General features: G+C 52.9%; 1 protein-coding gene and 1 pseudogene across 4 annotated transcripts; one reads left to right on the plus strand and one right to left on the minus strand.

Annotated features, from left to right (window-relative positions):
• Positions 1-4,297: 4,297 nt before the first annotated feature.
• LOC118635032 lies at positions 4,298-4,850 on the minus strand (annotated as a pseudogene).
• Positions 4,851-13,926: 9,076 nt separating this feature from the next.
• LGALS9 (galectin 9) lies at positions 13,927-25,494 on the plus strand. Of its 4 annotated transcripts, XM_036269465.1 has the most exons (11): positions 13,927-14,036; positions 14,818-14,909; positions 16,755-16,956; positions 17,749-17,859; positions 18,840-18,935; positions 20,401-20,436; positions 21,260-21,310; positions 21,917-21,958; positions 22,407-22,495; positions 22,624-22,786; positions 24,714-25,494. In XM_036269465.1, exons 1-11 carry the CDS (start codon positions 13,998-14,000, stop codon positions 24,858-24,860), a joined length of 1,068 nt encoding a protein of 355 aa, XP_036125358.1. In that variant the 5' UTR covers positions 13,927-13,997; the 3' UTR covers positions 24,861-25,494. The 4 variants fall into 4 exon arrangements, with proteins under 4 accessions (XP_036125358.1, XP_036125359.1, XP_036125360.1 ...); XM_036269466.1 differs by lacking the exon at positions 21,917-21,958; XM_036269467.1 differs by lacking the exon at positions 18,840-18,935.
• The last annotated feature ends 1,133 nt before the right edge of the window (positions 25,495-26,627 follow it).

Consider the following 26,627-nt stretch of genomic DNA (forward strand, 5'->3'; position numbering starts at 1 on the left):
TCCAGCCTCCATAACCGTGTGGCCCTGGGCATCTAGCAACCTGGTTTCCTCAATTTTAGTAAAGTCAGGTATCCTTTTTCTTAAAGATGCATCCCAAAATTGCTGTTTGGGTCCCACAAAACCTATGTGGGGTGTTTGTTTTTTTGTTGTTGTTGTTGTTGTTTTTTATCCTCACCTGAGGATATTTTTGTATTAATCTTGAGACAGAGAGAGAGAGAAACATCGACATGAGAGAGACACATAGTGTGGTTGCCACCCACAGGACCCCAACTGGGGCCGGGGACAAACTGCAACAGACGTATGTGCCCTTAGTGGGAACCGAACCCAGGACTCTCTGGTCCACCGGCCGATGCTCTAACTGCTGAGCCAAACTGGCCAGGGCAATGTGGGGTGTTTGTTAAATGCAGGTACTCAGCCTCACCCCCCACACCACGCCATCCCAGGTTCTGGGAGGGATTCTTGGCTCACCAAGGTTGGTGTCACTGTACTAACTGTCTCTCCCCTACCCTGCTGGGCATACTTGCTTTGGGGCTCAAAAGAGAGTTATGGCAATGGTGGTGTCTGCACCCTCTTTTTCACCTTTCCATTTTCCAGGAACTATCCGAAGCTCTGAATAGTTTCAGTTCCCTCTGGTCAGGCTGAGACCTGAGCAGCCAGGCTCTGCTAAGGGGAGTTCAGCTGGAGGGAGGGGTGAGGGGGGGGGGCTAGGGAGAAGCCTGCAGCCCTGCCCTCCAGGTCTCTTCTCTGCCTCACACAGGGTCCTTATCTCCTTCTCCTTCCAGTCAAGCCTCCTCCCTCCTCCTGGATGGATCTTGTATCTTCCCCAGGAGTGTTCAGTTTCGATTCCTGGGGCAGCAAGGAGTGGCTGGGCGGCAGGCCCCGTGGATAAGGTCAGGCCTGGGCGGAGGTCTTCGCTGGGTCCTTGGAATCGCTTCCAGGAAGTCAGGGTGCCTGTGGTTTGCTCTAAACACAAGCCTGGGGCTGGAGCGCTGTGAGCCTTTGCCAAGAAGAGATTAAGAGAAAGAGGGTGAGAGCGGGAGGAGGGACCCCACTGAGGCAGTGGGCACTTTGGCTGGTGTGCGGTGAGCCTCACAAAGCATGTCGATGCTCCCCTTTCAAATTGCCAGGGCAGTGAGCGAGCCAGCCTGGGCCTGGAGGTGGCCCGACCAGCCTGGCAGGCGATTCGTGGGACCTCACGTAGCGTGGTTTCTTCTTAGCGATAACATCTTCCTAGTGATCACTGTCTCCACCGTCCCTTCTGCTGACATACAGCAGGGCCTGGATTTTGCCTTTTTGTGTGTTTTTGATTTTGAAATACAGAATTGAGTCCCTTGGGCCAATCTCAAGCCTTTTTTTTTTTTTTAAAGAAATTGGCGTGTACATTAGCGACAAGCAGAGAACTGAAGAGTGTGGTTTGGTGAGTGTTGACAAGCACCTACACCCAAGTGGCCCGTGCTCTGACCAAGAAAGACACCATTCCTATCACCCCAGAGAGCTCCCTCCTGCCCCCCAAGGCAACTCCTTCTCCCAGGGGCAACCCCTGTTTGATTTCTTCCATCATAAATTACTTGTGCCTGTTCTGGAACTTCATGGAAGCAATCAGTGTGTACAGTTTTGTGCCTGTCTTCTTTTCCTTAGCGCAATATTTTTGAGACTTCTCTGTATTGTGTTCACCAGTAGCTTTTATTACCACAGAGTATTCTATTATTGTATGGCTATATTGTGTGTCCACACACGAGCTTTGTGTGGACATATGACTTTATTCACTTGGAGTAAATACCTAGAAGTGACATTTCTAGGTCGTGAAGAAGGTATGTTTAACTTGATGAGAAACGACCAGAACAACTTCCAATGTGATTTACCCTGTACATGCTCAAGGACAATTATGAATGTTCCAGGTACTCCCTGTTCCCGCCAACACTTAGTGTTCTCAGTCTTCATGACTGTAGCTATTGTGGCAAGTTAATGAATAGAAGTTTTTAATTTTGTGAAGTCCATTTATCTTTTTTTTTTTTTCCTTTTATGGTACCTTTGGGTTCTGTTCAAGAAGGTTTTGCCTGTACTCAGGGTACAGACATGCTCCTGTATTTTTTTTTCTAAAAGCCTTATAGTTTCAGGTTTTACATTTACATCTATGATCCATTTCTAATTTATGTTTTGTGTATGGTGTGGGGTATAGATCAAGGATTATTATTTCCAGATACACAGCTAATTTGTGTAACATCATTTGCTCAGAAAGATTTTCTTTCCACATTGAATTTCTTTGGTGCCTTTGTTGAAAATCGTTGACCAAATAAATATGGGTCTATTTCGGGACTTTCTATTCTGTCTGATCTATTAGTCTAGCTTTACAGCAATACCTACTGTCCTGATTATGCTAAAATTGGGAAGGGGAAAATTCCCCCCTTCACCTTTTGGTTCTTATTGTTGCCGGAGGAAATAGGATTCTTCCATGATATCACAGGAAATGCATTTCAGAATACATGCATGAGAGGATTTGAGGCATAGTGGCAAGATTTATTGGAGCAAAAACAAAGGAAGGGCTTAGGTGATGTCTCATCCACGACCAGGTGGCTCAGCTCCAGCTTGCTGTGGAAGAAGTCAGCCTCTGGGGCTGCAGGCCCGCACTTGTCCCCACCCAGCCCAGAGGAGAGCCAGGACCCAGAGCTGCCTTGCCATCAGCCCAGCATCCGAGGCTCCAGCAGCCCAGCTCAGTCTCTGTTCCGGTCCAGCCCGCAATTGGCACTGCACTTCACCTCGTGGCTGCTGGAAAGAGAGACAGACGGACAGACAGACAGACAGAGAATACATCAGGCCGAATGCATCAGGCCTTTGTTAAGCTTCAATTATACTTCCCTGGGTTTGGGAAGGGGTAAGACTTCTTTTATGCTATGCAATCTCTTTTTTTTATCCTCATCCGAGGACATTTTTCCATTTTGTTGTTCAGATAGAGTGAGAAGGGGAGAGAGAGAGAGAAACATCGATGTGAAAGGTACACATCGAATGGCTGCCACCCGCACAACCCAACCAGGGCCGGGGACAAACTGCAACCGAGGCACATGCCCTTAGCGGGAACTGAACCCCGGTCTCTCTGGACCGCAGGCCAACGCTCTAACCGCTAAGCTAAACCGGCCAGGGCTAAGCTATGCAATCTTTCTTGGATTTTCCTGGGGCTATGCTGGTGTCTCCCCCTATCCAGTCCCTTTCCTGGATCTTCTGGGGTTTCATGTCCTTATCCTATTCGGTCTTTTCTCCAGATTTTCCGAGGCTAGACAACTCTCCTTTGTGTTTCATAGTTTTGTTTTGTCATCTGGCTTCTACTGTGCATGCCTCAGCAAAGGAATCTCCCCTCGCTGTTTATCCCTCCCCTCATTAATCTGGGGAAGTGTCCTTGTTCCCTGGAGATTTTGGAAAGAGGGTCTTTCCTGCCTACTCAGGGATTGGCATCCCTTTGGCTGCTCCCTGGAGTGTATGGGAAGCTGCCTGTACCTATTTAATCCAGCTTAATTCGATGTCTGGCTCCCTTCTTTTTCTTTCATTTTTATTTACTTCTTTATTGATTTTAGAGAGAGAGGAAGGGAGAGGGAGAGAAAGAGAGAAACACTGATGAGAGAGAACATCAGTTGGCCACCTCCTGCGTGCCCCCCACTGGGGATCGGCCCACAACCTGGGCATGTGCCCTGACCAGGAATCGAACCAGTGACCTCCTGGTGCATGGGTCGACACTCAACCACTGAGCCACCACACCAGCCGGACATGGCTCCCTTCTCTTTCTTCCTTCCTTCCTTCCTTCCTTCCTTCCTTCCTTCCTTCCTTCCTTCCTTCCTTCCTTCCTTCCTTCTTTCCTTCCTTCCTTCCTTCCTTCCTTTTTTAAAGACCTTTTCCAAACTCTATTTGTGCACATTCAATTGAAAAAGATAACTTTTAGAGGTTCCTTGGTGCCCATATTCAGCATACAAAAATGTAGAAGACTATTCACAAATAAAACACCTTAGCTCAAACTGGGAAAAAATAACAACAAAACTATTTAAGGGCGTGCACACTGTGACAGCTCTGCTTACGGGGACACGAGAATCACTGCGACAAGAAGTAGAGTGTCCTGTGAAAGCAGCCATGTCCCGTCTTGTGAACTTCCTTTTCATATGACAGCAAAGTCTGAAAGAAACTCCAAAGGGACCGGGGCTTACACTGTCGCCGTGAACGAACGAAAGAGTCTGTTTCCACAATGATGGTTGGTCCCTTGTTCCTTTGGTTTTAAAGGTGCTCAGTTAGGGACTCTAACCAATTAAGTGATGGATTATAAAATTTCTTTCCTGCTGTCAAACACAAATGGGTAAATCTGTTCCACGGCAGTAGCGACAGCCTTTACATTGGGCCCTTGTTACTGTGATACTTGCTGTTGAAAAAAAAAAAATCTGTGATGTAGCAAGTAGAGATTGTATCCGACAGCACCCAGCAAGACGAAGTCCAGGTTCCTAACTGGCACAAGGTCTACTGTTCTTCGTGAATTCTTCAAACAGATTTCAAAGGGCATGTTACATGCTGCTAAAACGTTAACAACCTTAAAATCTGTAAATATTACCCGAACACCTAGTTTCTGCAGACTGGTGGCACAATTTAGCTGCTTCTTCCCTTGTTGCTCCAGTGCAGATAATTTTTCCTGAGGACAAAATTGTAGCTGTAATTCTAGGTTTTCTAAGCTTCATCAATACTTTTCCAACATCATGCTTATAAATTACATTTGCTCCCTCCAAAGCAATCTTCCTTAAGTTCAAATGACATCTTGTTCTAAAAACACACACTACATTTGTAATTAGAATGTCCAACGCAACATCGCTGTCTGCATCCATTGGAGTCATTTAAAAACGTAGTTTTCCACCCGGCCGGTGTGGCTCAGTGTTGGAGTGTCGACCCATGCACCAAGAGGTCACTGGTTCAATTCCCGGCCAGGACACATGCCCAGGTTGTGTGGGGTGCATGCAGGAGGCGGCCAATCGATGTTCTCTCTCATTGATGTTTCTCTCTCTCTCTCTCTCTAAAATCAATAAAGAAAAATTTTTTTAAAACTTAGCCTTCCACCAAGAAGATCACAGCCAGGGGAAGAGGGAGCGGGGCCGTGCTGATGCGGGTTGCATGGGGCCGGAAGGATAAGCCGGAGGACAAGGATGATGATGAGGCGGGCGCCCTCCCCAGCCTCCATGGGACTCCCGCCCCTGCCCCTTGCTAGGAGCCCCAGAGGCTCAGACTCCACCTTTAGCGCTTTGCTGTTCTGGGTACCGCCCTTCTCTTTCATTAATATCTAACTGCCTATTGTAACAATATGGTTGGTCAAATAATTAAAATGACATAAGGCAGATTACAGGAGAAAATTGAGAATCTGTTCTCCTGATAACAGGACACAATTGTTGTACAAGTACAGGATCCGTGTGCCCGATGCTTCAAGAAAGGCCAATATTCGATAGACCAGAGTTTGGGAGTAAGGAAAGGTTTATTGATTGAGAAGGCCTAGCTCGAGGAGATGGGAGAACGAATTCTCAAATCCATCTTAAGAGAGCTCAAAATCCAGGTGTCTTATATGTCAAAGTGTTATCGGAGAGATGCCTTTCCACGCTGCTAGCGAGAGCGGGTTCTTGGGGTGCCACTAGAATGAGCATTTCTGGAGGTCTCCACAGGAGATGTGGCACGTGTGGAATTACATCCGTGGATTTGCCAAGTCCCGTTTCCCTTAAACCAGTCCTGGAAGAGGTGTAGTTGGGGGTTCAGCAGAGTTAGAAACAAAGCCAGTGTCCAGAGTTTCTGTTCCCTGGTGGAGCTGGGTCTGGTGTAGCATCAGGCTAGTCACAGTCCACCAGTCCACTGTGTGGTGTCCCCATGACTGTGGGCCACGTGGGCGAGGGCAGAGCATGAGAGCCCCCTGAACTAGGAGGCAGGTGCCAGCAGCAAGAGCAAGAGTGAGAACTCCTTTGTTCAGAAACTTAAATATCAAATCTTCCTGTGCTTGCCGCGGCCACGCCTATTCTGGCCAGTGACCTGTTTCCAGGTGTGACTGACAGGTAAGTATCCTCCCTAAGTCACCCAGACTTTACTGGGCATGCGTCCGTCTGGCCTTCCCTTTGCTCCTTTCCAGTTAATTAATAACTGGGCTATTTGCCTCAGTATCAAAGGGAAGGAAGGATAGGTGAGGCATGATGTGGGTCGGGGCCATAGACAGCTAGTCACCTAAAGGGGAAAGAGCAAAATTTCTAAATTCTTCAGTTCTTGATTGACTCCAGCTGGAATCTCCTGCAGATCTTTGATCAACAAGTCAATGTTTGGTGCGTATTTCCCATCTTTTCTAGAAAAGCACCCTCTGGTGAGGGGCTGCTCTTGCAAAAACTCAAGCCTCAAGCGGAATTCCTCTAGTTCATTATCATACCTGTAGCCAAGCCTGAAAGCCAACGCAGAGAGGAAGCTTTTCACTCTGTGACAATTGGACATTGGTTATATTACCAAAGCTGTGACTGGAATGTCAAACTTGAGAATGTGCATTGACTCACCTATGACCAGACAGCTTTTGGGAATTAAGGTTGACTTTCTGGAGCCAATAAACCCCTTGGAAAAATCAACCTTGCTTACCAAGCTCCCCACAGCCACACCGGGTGAGTAAGGACGGCCTAGGAACCTCAATGTGTTTGGGGAACCTTGAGAAGAAACAAATACACCCAAAGCTATAGGTATTGCAGCCAAAGTCTGATGGCAAATCCTTGGTTGGGAATCCTGGCCCCAAGAAGCTTCTAAAGAGCCCAATCTGAGATTCCTTATGAAGAATTCCAGCAACCTTGGGGATATCAGATTCTAGCGCTGTTCATTGGCCTTGAGATGTTGTCTTCTACCGGTACACAGGTCTAGATCCTGAATTCTTCTCGTTTCCTCCAGTAGTTGACTACAACTCTCCAAACCAGTGTTTCCCACTTTTACTCCCACTCCTCTGACTTGGAATCCCTAAGAACTAAAACTGCCCTTTCTTCAAAGCTGTGGAAGCTAAAGTTGGGCAACCTGATATAAACTTCAGGGAAGTCAACGCGACAAACAGCTCATGTATGGACAATCTCCGTGTCTAGAGACATTCAAACTGCAAACTAAGAATAATGCCAAGATTGCCCCGTCTACCCTCACTCCATCTAAACATGCTTCGAGCCAGACACCTAGAAATGTTCTTGATTGGCTGCCCTCCAGACTCAGACTGGTTCCAGTCTTCTGCGATCATTAACCTTTGCTTCTCTTGTGTCCACACAAATGCCTTTATATTAAACACCTAACCACTTGCACCATCGGCCTAACTTTGGGAGCCCACCTGCATAACTGTCCCCTGAGTTTAACTAAAATGACCTGTTGTCAGGATCCAGAGACTGGTTCACCGAGATGGAGCTGTCTACCTACTTGACTTCCGAACTGTGAAACTCCTGGGGACGTTTCAAATGCAGGACAACACATTTTTTTTACCCCCAAATGTGTCTCTTTGGCATAAGTACTATTTAAACTGGTTATTTTTTTTTAAGACACAGAAGATTCAGGAAGTTTTTCTTTTTAACAGCCCACCCCCCACCGCCCAGAAGACTTTGGATAGGGAACCTGTACCAGGAAGAGAGCTATTACCAAAGATAGCTTCTATTTATATGAGCAAGAGTTCTTTGTTTGGCATGGCAAACCTTTGTTAATCAAATAGTTGTTCTTCCCACCTCCCTGTGCGTTGTCTGCCATCCCTTTGAAGTCCCAGGCCCCCAGCCCTTCTCTCTAACATAGGACCAGGACCATAGGACCACATGTAAGCCTCCATTGTCTGACTGCCTGTGGGCCTCAGATTGCTAGGGAGCCCTCGGACATACAAAATTATATTTGTTTTTTCTCCTGTTAACGCCTCACATCAATTTAATAAGTAGACCAGCCAGAAGAACTGAGAAAGGGAGAGGAAAAGTGTTCTCTCTATGACACACCACCACAAAACTTGCAGAACTGAAACTCTGTGCCCATGAAACAGCACCCCACTTCCCACTCCCTCCAGCCCCTGGAAACCACCATTCTACTTTCTTGTCTATGGAAGACACTGCTCTAGGAACCGCAGATAAGTGGAACCATACGGTATTTGCCTTTTGTGTCTGGCATTTCATTTAGCACAATGCCCTCAAGATTCACCCATGTTGTAGCATGCATCGGAATTTCTTTCCTTTTTGGAAAACCCAGGGGGGTGAAGCGAGCAAAGCCAGTCAAGTACACGGCCACAAGGTTGCACTAGAAGGGCCTCCTACTGGGCACAGATGATCTGCAGACAAAGCAGTTTAAAAATGTGACATTTGATCACCCTGGCCAGTTTGGCTCAGCAGTTAGAGCGTCGGCTATGGACCAAAGGGTTCAATTCCTTGTCAAGGGCACATACCTGGGTTGCAGATTCGATCCCCAGCTCTAGTTGGAGTCATGCGGGAGGCAACCAATCTATGCGTGGCTCTCACATCAATCTCTCTCTCTCTCTCTCTCTCTCTCTCTCTCGCCCTTCCACTCTATCTAAAAATCAATGAAAAAATATCCTCTGGTGAAGACTGAAAAAAAAAAGTCACCTTTGACATCCTAGCTACTGAAGATGTAGGTGTCTTCAACATCAAATCCAAATCCCTGTGTGTTGAGATGGAGAAGGGGCAGCTCAATGTTCAGGATTCATTCAACACGCAAGCTGAAGGAGCAGCTGTAATACAAATGTTCACGAAGCAAAAATGAAATGCCTACAGACATTTCATGGATTCTGTTCCACTTGGATTAAGCAATACATCTGTTTAGTATTTTTGTTTTTAAATACGATAAAAATCACTGCCTATAAACATGATTTTAAAAATAAAAAGACCAACACTGTTCCAAAGAATGTGCTCACTGTGCCCTTTGGGTCACTTGCTGGGACAGGAGAATGATACATAGCATGAAGTCCTGCCAACCCTTCCACATACGTGGTGGGATAGCTACTCGGAGGCAAAACTCTGAACATCTGTAATTTGTCTCAAAGTAGGGAGAAAACGGATTTAGCTGACTTGGGACAAATGTGTAAACCTATCTTCCTATGAGAAAAATTTAAGTGTCCCATTTGAATTATGTAATTCTTCATAGATTTTTTAAAAAAATCTCTGGAGAAATGGGAACCTAATTATTTGTAATGAATTATTTCGACAGATACTTAGTTCTACGCCCTGTCTTCTGGGAAGTACCAACTGAAAAGAGAACTTTTGTGCAATTTAAAGTGAGATGTTTACAAGCCTTTGAAAGTGTCAGTACAATAACACTTTCTATATAAAAGTGTACATCTTATGTGATTTATTCCTACTAATTGAAGTGCGCTACTGCCTGTGGTAAAGACTCTTATACCCAGAGCCTTTAAGTAACTGAGGAACAACCTGAAAAGTGGGTTTAGACCGCATCTCCACCCCTCACCATTTATTTCAATACTTCAATTGTGTCTCTCAATTTTTGTAATGCAATAAAATCAGTATCTAGATGGTTTTTAACTGTATTCTTTGAACAATGTTTCATGTGAAATAAACGTTATGGAATTTAAAAAAATTTTTTTTTGTTAGGGTCTGGCCGGTGACCTGGGCTTGTGAAAGAATTCGCAGTTAAGAGCAGGAGGAGAGAGAGGAAACGTATTTTACTTTGCGAAGGAAGGAAAGGGCCGGTGCACTGACTGGCAATAGGAGGGTGGAAGACGGGGTGACTTGCACTTTTGAGGAGCAAGCAGCTGCTTGTCTTGAAAAGTTACAGTTTGTTTGCTTTTCAGGAGACACCCAAGCGGATGCACTGAGGAAAAGTCTTACCAGCATTTTCCCCATGTCTGTAAAACAAACTTAGAACCAAAAGTTACAGAGTCCAAAAGGGAGAGGCCTGTCTGAGGGGGAGAGGGCGAGGAGGAGGGGTTCTTGTGAACCAGCCTGAAGCTGTTAGAACAGCAAGGGGGGCGGGTGCAGCCTTAAGCACAGCCCTCACCTGTCCGGCTGTTTGGATAGAGGCTGCTCCACGTTTAATTACCAGGTGCTTCCCATAAACTGTGGGAAAACCGAAACAAAGAAAAGGAGAGGCCTGTTTTCTGTCCTTACAATTTTCTTTCCTTTTTAAGCATCAGTTCCATTCCATGTCCCTACACTGTGTTCGCCCATTGGTCCGCGGGCGGGCACGCGGGCTGCTTCCATCTCTGGCCGTCGTGAACAGTGCTGTGTGGACGTGGGCGCACAGGCCTCTCCCAGGCCCTGCCTTCGGTTCTCTAGGGCGTGTTCCAGAGCGGAGCTGCCGATCGTGGGGTACTTCCACGCTTAGTTCTGAGGAACTGCCACGCTGTTTTATTGCATAGATCTCAGCCTGTGGGCCAGAACCGGCCCTGGGCACTCACCTGGCCCAGTCCTACCTGTGTGAGCTCCCAGCGCTGTGACTGAACCAGCCTTTGGGGTTTTATTGTCATTGTGATTGCACCTCAGCAGCACTTATCAGGGAACTTTGAAAACACAGGTTTAGCTCTGGCCGGTTTGGCTCAGCGGTTAGAGCGCCGGCCTGCGGTCCAGAGAGACCCGGGTTCGGTTCCCGCTAAGGGCACGTACTTCGGTTGCAGTTTGTCCCCGACCCTGGTTGGTCGTGCGGTGGCAGCCACTCAATGTGTCCCTTTCACATCGATGTTTCTCTCTCTCTGTCTCTTCCTCTCTCTCCCTCCCACTCTATCTGTACAAAAAATGGAAAAATGTCCTCGGGTGAGAATAAAAAAAAAAAGAAAGAAAACACAGGTTTATTACGGACAAGTGGAGGCTACCCAGCATGCCCAGGGCCACACGGCAAGGGTGCAGGAAGAGGGAGAGGGAGAGATCAGGGACCTGGAGTCTGCCTTTATTGGGGTCCGAGGGAGGGGTTGTTAGGTGGGAATTAGGGCGCAGGAAGGTAAAAGTGGGGTCACTCATGTGGTCAGTTATCCGGGTTACCCAGGCTTTCTACAAGGGGAACTTAAGAGGTGGGGGCTGCCTGGGTGCCCATCTAACTGTTTAGCTAGAAGCTCTTACAGGGCTGCCAATATGTCTATTTGAGATGGATTTCTTTGAAATGGATGTCTTAATATCAGGCACTTACATTACAATAAAAAAAGCTAACATCTGCCCTGGCCAGTTCGGCTCAGCGGTTAGAACGTCGGCCCCGGACCAGAGAGTCCCGGGTTTGGTTCCCGCCAAGGGCACGTACCTGGGTTGCAGTTTGTCTCCGGCCTCAATGTGCGTGGCAACCAGTTGATGTGTCTCTTTCACATCGATGTCTCTCTCTCCCCCTCTCTTTCTCTCCTGCTCTATCTGAAGATAAATGCAAAAAAAAAAAATGTTCTCGGGTGAGGATTAAAAAAAAAGCTAACATCAGGCGCTTACAACTTCATTTTTCATAGCAGCTCCCTTCCCCGATTTTCCATGCCAACTAACAGTGCACAGGGCTGTCCTCCAAACCTCACCAACACTTGTCCTTTTCTGGTTTGGGATGGCGGCCACCCCGTTGGTGTGAAGTGGCAGACTCACATTCTGAGCAGCTCTTTCGGTCTCCAGGGCAGAGAACAGAGAGCGCGCCTCACCAGGGCCTGGGAATTTGAATAGCAGAGCTCTGAGGAGGAACCTGGCCGGGGGCTGCCCCTTGCCTCCGTAAGACCGGAGCTGGGTGCTGGGAATGGTCGTCGTGGCTGCACGGTGGTGATGCCAAGCTGCTGAGGTCAACCGTGCCCTGGCACTGCATCTGGAGGATGCCTCCCTGCTGTCTTAAGTAGGCTGAGAAGGCCAGGCCCTGCACAGCAGGAGCAGAGGGCCCCGGGGCTCTCCTGTTTGGGTTGGACTCACTGCGACTCACCTCCAAAGCATCAGGTGATGCCTACATGTTTTTTGTTTTTTTTTATCCTTACCCGAGGATATTTTTCCATTTTTTGTACAGATAGAGTGGGAGGGAGAGAGAGGAAGGGAGAGAGAGAGAGAAACATCGACGTGAAGGGACACATCGAGTGGCTGCCACCCGCACGACAACCAGGGCCGGGGACAAACTGCAACCGAAGTATGTGCCCTTAGCGGAAACCGAACCCGGGTCTCTCCGGACCGCAGGCCGATGCTCTAACTGCTGAGCCAAACTGGCCAGGGCGATGCCTACATGTTTGTTTGCTGGAAACTCCTGAGCTGTCCCTGAGTCTCCTGGGACACTCTGGGCTCCAGGAGCGTTGGTTTCCCCCCTCGCAATACTTTATTGGCATAGTGTATACCTGGAGTAAAATGCACAGATCCTAGTTTGCACACAGGTGAAACAGCTATGTGAGCACCATCTAGATCAAGTTCCGGAACACTCCCAGCTCCCAGAAGACTCCTCCATGCCCCCCAGCCATTCTGCGCCCTCCGAGGTTCCTTGCGCACGCGGAGGTTCACAGGTGCGTGCTGTCTCACGGTGCCTTTGTACCGCTGGGGCCGCTCCCTCGAGTGCACACCGTCTCTGCTCCTTTCTCCTGTCGGTGCACATATACGCTGTTTCCTGTTTGGAGCTGCGGTGCGTAAAGCTGTCATGAACATATGCACACGTGTTTTCATCTCTCTTGAGTTGTTTTCCAAAGTCGTATTATTTTACACTCCGATAGGCAGGAATGGGTGCCACTGGTTCCATATCCCCATCAATGTTGAAATTGCCCCTGGTGTCCCTGCTGCCGAAGAGGATGGCAAAGCATTCCCCGTACACCGGTTTGGTTCCAGTTGATCCAGGGATATGATGGGGATGGAGGGTGGGCTGAGGGGACATTGACCTCAGTCTCTGGAGCATCTCCAAGAAGTCAGTCTTGGCAAATTCATCTAGACAAGGTTCAAGAAGGAAGAGAGGTACAGACACGTGTGTGATCCGGGGCACCGTCTACCCACTTGGCACTTCTCTAACCCTTAACTGCTCATTCAGGCTTGACTGGTAGCACGTTGCAAGGACCCGCCTGACTTCAGGTACATTTAGTGTCCTCACCATTCCGCTCCCCGTTCCCCCAACCCAGCCTAGCCTGCCAGTCTCTCTGTTCAATCAATTCCCCTAAGTGGGTGCTATAGCCAGTTAAAGGCAGTTCATGTAATATATTACCCTGACCTCCATGCCACTTGGAATGTTTCATTATGTCTGACTTCTCCTCTTCCTACTTACAACCCAGAAAGCAAAGGGAGAAAGGATGAGAGAGGAAGGAGAGAAGAAAGAGAAATTCACAGAGAGGGGGCTCAGAAGCGTCCAGGATACCACTGTAACACATCATCACCTCCATTAGGAGGTTCTCTCTTTGTAACATACTTCTTTCTGCATGATGATGTTTTTACATGAGGAATAGAATTTTAAAGGAGGGAGATACCTTTCTGAGAACCTAAGCACCCTTATAGAAGTCAGGCAGCCACTGTGTGACCTTGAACATGTCTCTGTGTGACCTTGAACATGTCTCTTAGCTTCCCTGAGCCTCAGTTTCTCTGTGTGTAAATGAGTATAACTGGGCCTCCAGCACCACCACCTCTGCTTCCTGTATGGCCCTGTCAAGCTCCTGTTGTTTTCTGGACGTTGTGATTGAACATGCTCAGGAGACACAGCCACACACCTATGGCAGCATCATGGACACTCGCCGTCATGTCAGTGTGGCCCGGCTCTTTGAACCTGTACATAAACAGAAAACACGTGGCCCAGCTCTTTGAACCTTACATGAACCGAGCACGATTCCGTCTGGGGTGGAACACAGAGGAGAGAGGAAGGAAGGTCACTGGCGTGGGAGTATTTCCTTTTGCGTCCCTGGGTCCTACCCTCGCCCCTCCCCCCAGCACGCCCCCCTGCTCTCTCTCTAGACCCGCTTCCTCCTGCCCCTGGCTCCTCCCCATTGAATAGCTGCCAAATTGTTTTGGTTTCTATTTCTCTGTAAAGTCCTGCCCCTTGCAGAGAACTGCCTGGCTGGTGTGAGCAGCAGCGGTGACCACAGAGGTGGTGGAGAGATGGCCTTTCGCAGTGCCCAGTCCCCCTTCGTGAACCCAGTGAGTTCCCGGCTGCGGGCACGGGCGGTGCCAGCCCAGCTGCCTTCCTCTCCAGGGAAGCAGCTCTGGGTCAGAGGAAACCACACTGGGTGGCAGGGGTGGAGGCGGGCATCCCAAAGGGAACAGGGAAGGGCAGAAATGCCCGAGGGGGCAATCCTCACACAACTTCTGCCCCAGGCGGGTCCCACCCGTGCCTCTCAGGACCGGAGGGGACGATGGTCACCGGGTCGTGCACTGGACAGATGTTGACCGAGGGCGCGCGTCATAGCTAGAAGCGCGGTGGTCTGTTCGAACGAGAGGGGCAGTCAGCAGGGCTTCCGGGCAGGGAGCGGCCCAGCCTGGGGCACTGACCTAGGAGATGGCCTCCCTGGCTTCACCATTTACTAGCCAGGCCACCGCAGGAGAGCTGCGTTTACCTCTCTGGGCCTCAGTTTCCACATCTGTGGAGCTTGGCCTGTGCTCCAGCAGCCCCGCTCACTACCCTGGTCCCTTCCCCTCTCAGGGTCATGCACACGCTACTGCCTCCTCTCGGAAGCTTCACTTCCTCCTAAGGGAGGTGGTTTCCTCCTCATTCTCAGAAAGTCTGTGTAACTCCCTGGATTCGGGTCCGCTTTCTCATGGGCTCGGAAGAGTCATGAGACTGAGACTCCATATGTCCAGTTCACAGCCGCACCCGGCCCCTGGCACGGTGCCTGGCCCCTGGGCCGGCCGCTAGCAAGGGCCGGAGGGAGCGGACAGAAGGGGGCAGGCCCACTGACTGGCTGCCTTCTTCTCCCTGCAGATCGTCCCCTTCTCTGGGACCATCCAAGGGGGCCTCCAGGACGGACTTCAGATCACTGTCAGTGGGACTGTTCTTCAGTCCCACGGAAGCAGGTACCTGGAACTGTTGCTCCCCAGCCCTGCCCTGAGCAGACCATGGCACCTGCAGCTCAGGCTGGCTCACCCGACACTCTCCAAGCTGCCCGTGCCTGGCTCAGGGGACGCTGGGGGAGCAGGGCTCGGCCCCTGCCCACACTGCCTGGCACCCCTGCCATCTGCCAATAGCATCTGGACACCATTAACGTAGACTCCCCATAGCCGCAGAGAGTGCAGGAGCTCACAGTCTAAGGCCAGCCCGGGGGCAGACCATTCTCGTCTAGGATTGAACTTGGCACACGAAGACCCAGAGATGCAAAAATGATACCTCCTTTATTTCTCAAAATTGCCTTCATTTAACTTACCCCAGGACACCTCTGAGAGTCCCCAGGAGACTCCAAGGAAAGTGAGGCACCCAGATCCCCCTAAACCCTGACATCAAGAGAATCTGAGACCTCATCTCCAAACCCCGCCTTCTCTCTCCTTCTCCCTCTGCCTCCCCTCCTCCCACCACCAGGGGGGCTTTCTACCCCCATCCTGCTGTGCCCTCTCCCTCGGGTGCTCCTGCAGTCTCCGCCCTGGGGCAGGGATTTTCAGGGGACACAGAAATGGGGCTGCAGGACCACAAAGGAAACAGTACATCCAGGGACACAGAAACAATAGTCTCTGTGTGAACAGGACGTGGATTGGCTTTTCTGGTTCCGAGTCACGGAGGCCCCTCTCCTGTCAGTGTCCCAGCGGGAAGGCTGGCTGGCTCTGGGCCACAGCAGCTCCCTGCCGCGAGGGTCCAGAGAGAGCCGGGGTTGAGGTCGGCACCCAGAGCTCGCCCCGGTCCACGGAGGAGTCAGACGGGCTCTGCAGGGACTGGGCAGAATGTCTGTCTGGGGCAACTGTGCTCGGTGCAGTGCCTGGCCCTGCGGGGACCCTTCCCTGAGTGCTGTGCGTTAGCTGGGGACACCAGAGGGACCCCAAGAAGCAGGCTGTGAAACACGCCGACTTCAGGGAAGGCTGGAGTAGACAGCGGGGCCTCGGCGGAGACCTCGGATTGGAGCTGGTTTTAGGGCCCGAGTCTGGGAAAAGGCAGAACAAGCATGTCTGGCGTCCTTTTGGGAGGCTGGCTCCCTGGAAGGTTCTCTTGTGTTCATTCCTCACCTTGGAGCCATGGCTCCACCCGAGGAGGTGATGGTGAGGCTTCCCTCCCAGGGAGAGACAGGAACGGAGATTTGCTATCGCGGGGGCTTCCTGAACATCACCTCTAATCATCCCCAAAGGAAGGGAGTCCCCGCCTGGGTAGTGAGGTTCAGGGTCACCTCACAGGACAAACAGTCCAGAGCTGGGGTCTGGGGCCAGGCCTGTGGACTGTGGGGCATCCCTCCCCCCCATGTGTGGGACACACGCCGACCTCCGGGAGGGGCAGACCCACGCCCCGGGAGAGCTGGGCTGTGCCCCACGCCTGCCCGAGACCCGTCTCCGTGGCACAGTCCATCGCCCACGCGCCTCTGTCTCTTCCTCCCGACTGCGCAGGCGCGGGCTGTCCTCTGAGCAGCGCGGGGCACGAGGCCCCCGCTTCTGGCCTGGTCCTCCACCTGCATCTGCGACACAAAGCTGTCACCCGTTTCCAAGACCTGTGCTTCCTGTTGCTGGTGTGGACGGTTTTCTCTACCCATTTCCCAAGTATTTTTAGAAAGTCACACTGGAGAGGGCAAAATGCAGTAAGTGCACAGAAACACACGAAGAGCAGATTGGGTGACAGAAAGGAAGGCAGCAACGTGAGGTGGGTGACGAGGTCCCAGACGCCGGCAGAGGCAGGGGCCTCCTCTCCGACCCTGGCAGTGAGCCAGACTCTGATCTCCCTCGGGCCAGGTTTGCTGTGAACTTCCAGATCGGCCACAGTGACTCGGACATTGCCTTCCACTTCAACCCTCGGTTTGAAGACGGAGGGTACGTGGTCTGCAACACGAAGCAGAGAGGAGGCTGGGGGTCGGAGGAGAGAAAGATGGAAAATCCCTTCCAGATGGGGATTCCCTTTGAGATCCGCTTCCTGGTGCAGAGCTCCCAATTCCAGGTGAGCAGGACACCCCCCCCCCCCCCGCCCCTGCGCCTGCCCCCTTCCCTATCAGGCCTGGTGGAAAGCCTTTAAATAATTACCCAAGCAATGTCATTATGCAGACAACAGGACCTCATACACCTTCACCTGCATCTACAGGGGCACCTGCTGCGACAATGACCAGGAAATAAGAGCTAGATAAATCACCAGAGCCCTTTGGCCTCGGGCTCCAAGTTAATCCCATTCCTCTGCTGTAGCCACTTGTCCTCTCCAGGTCCTTGAAAACATTTGCTTTTGGGTGACATTGTCACAGCCCTTATCCAGGATCTGGGAATGGCTTAGTTGTGCTTGGTGCTGTAATTGCTTTTGCAAACAGAGTGGTGCCGACGGACGGCTGTGTCTGTGCTTCTCTGTGTGAGCGTGGGTGTCCCCTGCCCTCAGTGTGCAGAGGGGACCCGGGGTCCCCTCTCCTCTGTGCCCCACAAGCATTTACGCACACTTAAATGTGCATATTTAAACAACACCCCAGGTGAGCTAAGATTGGGAGGACAAACCTCCTGCAATAAACAAACAACCGTAAGAACTAAGAAGCAACCACTAGACCCAGTGGTGGTTGGGTTTGGATGCACTTTAGATCACATGCGTGTTCTGTAACGGGAGCAGCTCTGAAGGCTGGTGCCCCAACCTACAGGGGATGGAGGTGAAAACCAGACACGTCTTAATTTCTAGAAGCAGGGGTCCTGGGGGCTCAGGTGCGCTCCCCGCCCTGGTCTTGGATCCCTCTCCTGAAATACGCACTCCTGTTGACAGGTGATGGTGAATGGAAATTTCTTTACTCAGTACGCACACCGCGTGCCCTTCCACCGCGTGGACACCATCTCTGTCACCGGCTCTGTGAGACTGTACCACATCAGCTTCCAGGTCAGACTGTACACCTGGCGCCTGTCCCAGGGGCTGGGTGCAGGGCCCTGTCTAGCTATGCTGAGGCCCTGCTGGGTGGGTCCAAAGGTACCAGCCAATCTCTCACACAGGTGACCCTGGGGACATACCTCCGGCTCCCCCATCCCGTCCTTCTTGTGTCCCGTCTCTGTCCGGACACCTGCCCAGCCTCCCTGTCTCCTACCACTCTTGTCTGCCTCTCTACTTCCCCCTGGTGAGGAGGCCATGTGGGTCCCGACAGAACCCGGCTTGGGCATCAAGCGACTCGAGCTCAGAATCCAGCTCTGCCATCGTCATCTGCTGTGGGATCTTAGACAAGTGGCTTTGCCTCTCGCAGCCTCAGTTTCCTCATCTGTGGAAGGGGCACAGTCACCGCCTCCCCACGGGTTTTACAGTTTTCGAATGTGTAAAAGGTCACATCTGAAAGGCCAGGAGGTTTTGCATTCCGGTGCTGTGGTGGCGATGACCGCACACCCATGTGTGTACACCTAATGCCACCCGACGGTACACTCAGAGGCGCTGAAGATGGGAGATTGTATGTGTATTTCACCAAAGTTTTTCAAGGTCTGGTGATATCACAAGGAAATCTGAATTTCTGGCTTTTTGTGAAAACTGGGAGGACAGGCCCACATTCCCGCAGGCCCAGGCGGCTGGCTCGGAGCTGTTGGTACCATTTCGGTACTTGCGTGCGCGCCCTGAGATGGGACAAGCACACAGTAGGCCCTCAACAAAAATGAGCTCCTTTCTCTTTGGTCCTCATCTCTCCCAACTCTGTCCCCTGCTCTGTCCTGCCTGCCTGGCTTCCTCCCTCCAGCAGGGCCGCCTTTCCACTCTTCCTTGGTGCCTTGTAGCTTCTCGTCACCCCAGGGCACCTTTGTTTTAACACAATGCTGGCCTTTCCACTCTTCCTTGGCGCCTCACAGCTTCTCGTCACCTCAGGGCACCTTTGTTTTAATTAACAGAACTCTCGTGCAGTCTATTCCCAGCCTGCCTTCTCCAAGACGCAATTCTCCCAGACTGCCTGTGGCCCACCCAAACCCAAGGGGCGCAAACCGAAAGTGAGTTCATCGTGGAGAACCTGGGAGGCTGGGGCTCTGAGAGAGGTAGTTCCAGCCAGCAGGCCGGCCAGGACCAAGGCTCCATCATGCCCACCCGAGGCTCCTAATCTCCGTCCACCAGGCACCCAGCGCCGGGACCTGGGAGATGCCCTTGGTTCTCCCCTCCCTCCCTGACGTCTCTCCAGTGCACCAATACTCTCCTTCCCGAAGCCACTGCCTGGGTCCAGGGCCTGACTCCCTCCTCACACTCACCCACTGACCCCTCCCCACCTCGCCCCCCAAGACCCTCACGCAGCCTCCACTGCTCACGCCAGGCCCTTTCCCGCCACCACACTTTTGCATCTGCTGTCCCGGTGCTGAAAGTCCCCTTTGCCACCTCACCCCCGCCAAGCCCTAACTGCCCTTCTATGCTCTGCATAAATGTCGCTCCTCAGGGGCACCCTCCCTGCCTGGCAGACCGCTGGCCGCCCCACCTGCCCCGTCCCCAGGGAACTCTGCGCCACACCTGTCACCGTGTCCTGTTGTAACTGTATTTACATGTCTGTCCTCATCACTCCACCCCTCCGGACCCACACCCGGAGCTTGGAACTGTGACTTGTCTCTGTGTCCCCAGCACTTCACACAGTGCCTGGATGCAGTGGGGACTCGACAAATGGATGAGGACTGTGCTTTGCAGCCAGTAGAAGGGGGACCAGGCAGGGCAAGAACAGTCTGCTGCGGGCAGGGTGGGGGTGGGCGTCTCGGACAGGAAAAGGAGCTGGGCCTGGCCCTTCCTCTGGCCATTTGGGCTCTGGGGCCAAGGGCAAGGGGTCTCTGCCCAGCCTTCCTGTGGCCCAGTGCGGGCAGGGCACGTGCCACCTGCCACGCTGACCTTAGGACTGGTGTAGCTCCAGGGGGCCTTTGCAGGGCAGCCGGACCTTGGCCCTGGTCTGGGGAGGGCAGGGTGTGCAGGATACAACCAGACACAACTGGATACCGTTCTGTGTTTTATCGCTTGCTACCTGGACAGACGGGCAAGTCGCTTAACCTTTCTGAGCCTGGTTGTCTCACTTAGCAAAACAGAAGCTAAGGATGCCTCTCTCGTAAAGGACTGGAGCCAGAGCTTGGCACCCCGGAGGCCTCGTCAATGCTAGTTTTCACCCTCTGGGTAAAGTAGGGCACTGGAAGCAATGGTTCTGCCTCTGGGAGCCGAGGTCAGCTGTCTGTTCCGTCCAGACCCAGCCTTCTGTCTCAGGGGAGCCGTGGGGATGTTCCCTCTCCTCCACCCCACCCCCACTCTGTTGTATAACCACAGTGGACCTGGGATGGTGGCGAGGGTCTGGGCACCGCGGGCTCTGGAAGGCTTGCTTGGGAGCAGGAAGGAAGCGAGCAAGTCTGGGGAGGATCTCTCAGCACTTTCTGCTGTCATCTCCCCCTCGGGTGGCACCAATGTTAACCACCATTTTGATTTTCTCGTCCCCTCCAGCCTCCGGGTTTCTGGCCGGCCAACCCAGCTCCCGTTGTAAGTGTCTCGCTCTCTCTGCGGAACCTCTTCATTGTGGTTCTACCTGTGGGTGAGAAGGAGGAGGCAGGGCCAGGTGCTAGGCCTCTGCCACAGGGCGACTGGGGCAGCTGGGGCCAGACCGGCGACCATCTGCCTGACCACCGTGGTGGTGGTGGTGGGAGGGTTTGGGGCCGGAGTGTTTGGATGGCCTGGTGAATTGGGAAATGAACTGAATTGCCCAAGCCCCTGCCATTCTGTGGACAGCCACAGGAGACCCATTCACTTCCTCCTGCTATGCAAAGCCGTGCTAGAGAAACTCGGCTGAGAAGAAAGATGGGACAACAGGTCACAACGGAAGCCATATTTCCAATCCAGAAGAAACTTTTGCCCCTACCTCATCCTCTTAAGAGGAGAAACAGCCCTGGCCGGTTTGGCTCAGCGGTTAGAGTATCGGCCTGCGGTCCGGAGAAACCCGGGTTCGGTTCCTGCTAAGGGCACGTACCTCGGTTGCAGTTTGTCCCCGGCCCTGATTGGGTCGTGTGGGTGGCGACCACTCGATGTGTCCCTTTTACGTCAATGTTTCTCTCTCTCTCTCTCTCTCTCCCCCCCCCCCCCCCATTCTATCTGAACAAAATATCAAAACATGTCTTCGGGTGAGGATTAAAAAAAAAAAAAAAAATCAAGAAGAGAAACATCCTCCAATTTTCAGAGCCTGGTCTGGGCTATTGAACTGGTTACCCCCCAGAGCGCTCGAAGGATGTGTGTTGGGTGGCGCCCTCTAGTGGCAGGTGGTGATCTTCACGCTGGTAAGAGCTGGTGAAAACCCGTTTCTATCTTCCAGACGCAAACGGTCATCCACACGGTGCAGAGCGCCCCTGGACAAATGTTCCCTGTAAGTCTGCGAGCTCCAGTCAGCTCCCAGTCCTCATCCCCCGTCACCAAAGACTGAATGCGCCAGTCCCAGGGAAGGAACCAAAGAAGTTTAGCGAGGAGGATGGGAACATTTGGGCCTGGGCCCTTGCTCAGGAGACATGCCAGTCAAACCCCCTTGGGTCAGCAAAGATTCTAGATCAGGCTGGCTCTACCCAGAGGCCCAAGAGGCAGGACCCTTGGGACCAGCAGGAAAACGGGTCCTTCTGTTACTGAGAAGGGAGTGCAGTGACCCCCGCGTCTGGATCTGAGGCCCTGCATCCTCATGTCCCCAAGATGTCACTGTTGGTCACAGACTTAAGCTACTGCTTCTCTCCCTCCTGCTGGTACAAGTCAGATGGGAGCCCTGGAGTCAGTGCAGCTGCCTGCGGAGGGGTTGAGGGCAGGTGACCCCGATGGGGTCTGGGACTGTGGCAGGAAGTCCCACCAAGGCTGACATGTGTGAGAGGGAAGGTGAGTGGGAGGATCCAGGGGCTGAGGCTTCCCCCGGGAGCATCCCCTCTAGAGAGTGTGGGGGCCCGGCTGTGGGCACAATCCCACACTGAATCCCCTGGTGTCTTGTCGACAGAACCCTGTGATCCCATCTGTGATGTACTCCAGCCCCACCTACGTGAGTGATTTCTCAGGGAGGGCGGAGGTGTGGTTGTGCCGGGCAGCGTGGGGGGCGGAGGGCAGCTCACAGCACTAAAAGCAGTCCTTTGGTAAGCTCGAGTTCTTCAAGCGTCCAAGTCAATTAGAAGGCTGTTGAGAGGAGCTCTCCCCTCCAGAATGGTCCCTTCATCACGAGCATAGCATGTGGCCTGCCCATCTCAGCCCGAGTGTCTCTTTGTGTCCAGCCGACGTTTAAGCCCATTAATTTGAGGAACACTAGAGAATTTTCCTTTAGCATTTACTAACCAAGCAAAGATATCACGATTCTTTCTTGAACAGACATGACTCACAGGCACAGTTGCCAGACTCAGTTGACAGTCCAAATTCATGGAAATGGGCAGAAAGTTCCCCTACGGCGGCCTCTGCTCTGGCTGCCGCTGACTGCCCAGCCCCTTTCCTCCCGACAGCCGATGCCCTTCTTCACCTCCATCCCGGGTGGGCTGTACCCTTCCAAGAGCATCATCGTGTCGGGCACCATCCTGCCCAGCGCTCAGAGGTAAGCCTGGGCTCTTGGGAAGGAGAGATACCCCAAGGCCATCTGGCCTTCCCCCTGGCTCTGGGCAGGCTGGGGCGGGGGCAGAGCTCAGTGGGCAGAGCCGATCTGTGTGAGCTGCCCGACCCCAGGTTCCACATCAACCTGTGCTCCGGGAAGGACATCGCCTTCCACCTGAACCCGCGTTTCGATGAGTACGCCGTGGTCCGCAACACGAAGATCAACGACTTGTGGGGGGCCGAGGAGCGCGGCCTGAACCGAAAAATGCCCTTTGTCCAAGGCCAGAGCTTCCTGGTAAGGCTCCGCAGGTTGGAGCTCCACGGGGCTCCGAGGGGCACAGGAGCAGGGGCGGAGGGTGTCTGGGGGCACCTTGAACAGGACGGGAGCTGAGGCCGCTGGGGTGAGGGCTGGGCCCAGAAGAAGAGAATGTGTTCAACAAACTATTGTTACTATGGTTTTATTATTACTGCCCCACATAAAATAGGGGGTGGTACCTGCTGTCTCCAGAGGGAAAAACCTCTCAAGTGCAGGTTCCTTGCCTGAGGTCGCACCGCCAGTAAGTGTCAGATCGAACCCACAAATGAGGTGTCATTCACTCACTCACTCGTTCATCCAAGTCATTCAGCAGATCTATTATCAAGGCCCACTTTGGGCAGGAAGGAGTTCAGGTACTGGGGGACAGCAGTGAAGCAGGCAAACCAGGGCCTGCCCCCAAAGTGTACAGTCTCGGTGCGGGAGGATCACTGCAGGTCACAGCAGGTGCTAGCGAGAGAAGAATGGCCTGGGCAGGGACCAACTGCCTTAGACGGGGACAGCTCCCTGAGGCCACAGTGCCGTGGAGGCCTCAGTGATAGAAGGAGCCCACCCCACAAAGATCCGAGGGGTGCATTCCCAGCAGGCATCGGAGGGAGCAGCTATTATTGCAAAAGCGAGAGTCATGGGTGTGGCCTGTCCAGAAATGGGGAGGGTGGTGAGGCTGGGGCCCGGATCACAGAGCAGGTGTTCTCAACCCTGATTACAGATTCAAACCACCTGGAGAGATTAAAAAGGAAAACTCAATACCTGGCCCTACCCCAGGCCAGGGAGGGGTTGAGCCTGGGCATCCTATTTTTTTTTTATCCTCACCCAAGGACATATTTGCATTCATCATCAGATAGAGTGGGAGGGAGAGAGGGAGGAAGAAAGAGAGAGAAACATTGACATGAGAGAGACATATCGAGTGGTTGCCACCCACACGACCCCAACTGGGGTGGGGACAAACTGCAACCGAGGTACATGCCCTTAGTGGGAACCGAATCCGGGATACTCTGGTCTGCAGGCCAACGCTCTAATTGTTGAGCCAAACCAGCCAGGTCAGGCATCCATATTTTTAAATAGGCCCTAATACTTCTCACCCAAGATTGAAAAGCACCGATGTCGGGCTTTGAGGGCCATGGAACAGAGTTTGGGTTTCAATACAGTGTGTTTGGAGCCAGACAGCAGTATACTTTGATTTATAGATAGCTGTGTGACTTTGAGCAAGTGACTTGATGGCTCTGGGCCTCAGTTTTCTCATCGAAAAAATGGGGCTTCTCACAATATCAGTCTAACAGAGATGTCGGAATGAAAGGACAGCGTGTTAAGTGTGCTTCGAGTGCTAGGTATTGTGATGAGGATGATGACGTTTTACAGATGAGCTTGGACTCTTTCGGAGAATGTTAGGGGTGAGATCAGACAAGTTAGGAGGTGGTCGCTGCGGGAGTGCAGGCGCGGCGCACTCCTGTGTGCCGGGTACTAGGAACATGGGTGGCACAAACCAGAGTTCCTGCCCCTAGAGGCTCAGGGTCTGGGTGGAGTGAGGATAGGGGAGGGGGACATGACTGAGGGGCACCTGACTTGACTAGGGGATGGTCAGGAGGTGGGGAAGGCAGGGAAGGCTTGCAGGAGGCAGGTGGATCCGGAACAAGGGTTCACTGTCATCTGTGGGGGCAAGGTGTGCAGAGTGGGGAGCCTGGGGAAGGGCAGTCTGTGGCCAGGGAACAGAATATGTAGAAGGCCAGGAAGGAGAGCACGCGGTGTGTTCATGCAGAGCGAATCCTTCCGTGTGACCAGAATGCAGGGGCGGAGCTTGCTTACTTAATGTTTGAGGAAGACAGGAAGGAGGGGGCGGGGGGACAGCAGCCTGTATTTGGGTTTGAGGACTTCCCAAGTGAAGTGCCAGTGACACGGCCTGTCTGTCCAGGTGTGGATCATGTGTGAAGGTCAATACCTCACGGTGGCCGTGGACGGTCAGCACCTGTGTAACTACTACCACCGCCTGAAGAACCTGCCCGCCATCAACAGCCTGGAAGTGGCAGGTGACGTCCAGCTGACCCACGTGCAGACATAGGCGGGATTCCTGGCCCTGGGGACACCGGCTGGAGCATGTTGCTGTCTGGATCCGCTCTTCACCTCCACCTTCCCTGCCCCCGCGCAGCCCCAGCCCCAGCCCCTCCCAGCCCGCCGAGGATCTGGGCTTTTCTGCAGAGACCAGGTCCTCTGGCCCTGCTTCTGGCTGCAGCCATCCTGGAGTGGAGAAGGCGGCTGGCTGGGGCTGCCTGCCTCTGTCTGGCAGCACCTGGGGCTCCAGCTGCCCCAGTCCTGTCATCCGAGGAGAGGGGTGTTCTGTGCAGGCTGAAACCCCATGTCCAGTCCCCTCCGCAGAAAGGGAGCGTCCTGAGCCTTCCTGAGCTCCCAGCCCAGGCCGACCCCTGTCAACCTCTTGACCCCATTCCCACCCTCCATTCAAGTCCACCTCAGGCTCAGGCCACCAGCTGGTCACTCACAGGCGAGGCAGTCCCCCCTGCTCCTCCTTTTCCAACCTTTAACCTTTCCTTGCACCCCGTACCAACCCTTCCCCCACTCCAGGAAAGTGCCCCAGATTGACACCTGCTGGTCTCCACCAATTGCCAGGACCTTTTTCCGCTGGGGGCTTCCCCCTTCCCCAGTGTCCTTCAAATGAAGAGAAAGAACAATCCGAGTGGACACAGATGCACAGGGTGGTCGTGGTTTATTCAGTGTGTTTGGAGACATATGGTTTCTGAAATTGGTGTGTGTGGGGGGGTCCTGATCCATTTCTGATCTCAGTGGGTACCCCTAAATCCCACAAGAGTGTGGGAGAAAGCAGCTGGCCTCAGGCGTTTTGGACAAGAATCTCTGACAGGAAGCTGGGTAACAGGTGAACCCAGGAAACAGCCCCATGCTTGTGAGATGGGCCAAGGGCTGGGCCAGAGTCTGGAGGACCACGGCAGGGCCAGGCAGCCAGATGGCAGGGCCGGCTCAACAGAACCCGTGTCCCAGTGGGAGGAGGTGCAGCTGAGGACAGAGAAGCTGACTCAGAAGATCGGCTTGTTTGTGTTGTGTGGGTCCCCCCGCATCAGGGGTTAGGGTGTAGTAGAGAAAGTGGCTCAGAGTGTGGGGTTCTGCCAGCTGCTAGGCCAGTGCAGGGGGACCCAGGTTCAGGTCTACATGATGCCAACACACCCTGCTAACTCCATCGAGAATCCAGTGCCTCAGGAACCAGGGTGCAGGCTCAAAGCCTAGTCCTAGAACCAGCAGTACCTACAGCACCAGGTGCTTGTTAGAAATGCAGAATCTTGGGCCCCGCCGCAGACCTGAATCAGAGTCTGCCCTGGAACCAGGACCCAGGAGTTCTGTGTGCACGGCAGCGTGTGAGAGACACTGGTCCAGGTGACCGTGTTCCTGACCACCGTTGTCCTGATGCACTGCTGGGACACTGCAGGTCAGCATGGCCCCTGCACCCCCACCACCCTATCTGAGTAGGGGCCAGGGGGCCAGTGAAACAGGCCAAACCCAAGCTGGGAGCCAGATTTTGCCAGACCCCCACTTGGCCCCTAGCTGAGCTCCTTCCTGTTCCCACTGGGAGAAGGAAACACGGCCCAGTCCCTTCAGAAACCTTCCCCGCGGAAGATGTGCGTCCTTCCCTCGGCCAAGTCCTGGACACGGAGCCCGGCCTCACGGGCCTTGTCATCCAGGTGCCAAATCACGCTGGCCAAGCTCTCGTGAGGCAGGAGGCCCAGAGCAACGTGCAGTGACTGTGGACAGGGCCTCCCCTGAGGCGGGGCCTCCTGTGCGGCATCGCACCCGCCACCGCCCT

This window comes from Molossus molossus, unplaced genomic scaffold, assembly GCF_014108415.1.
Source record: "Molossus molossus isolate mMolMol1 unplaced genomic scaffold, mMolMol1.p scaffold_m16_p_19, whole genome shotgun sequence".
NCBI classification, from domain to species: Eukaryota; Metazoa; Chordata; class Mammalia; order Chiroptera; family Molossidae; genus Molossus; species Molossus molossus.

Excerpts from the sequence above, each read along its gene's own strand:
- LGALS9 (XM_036269465.1), top strand. The coding sequence starts at position 13,998 with ATGGCCTTTCGCAGTGCCCAGTCCCCCTTCGTGAACCCA. Across the intron at positions 20,437-21,259 it reads CGGCCAACCCAGCTCCCGTT|ACGCAAACGGTCATCCACAC; the intron begins GTAAGTGTCTCG and ends TCTATCTTCCAG. Across the intron at positions 22,787-24,713 it reads TCCAAGGCCAGAGCTTCCTG|GTGTGGATCATGTGTGAAGG; the intron begins GTAAGGCTCCGC and ends CTGTCTGTCCAG.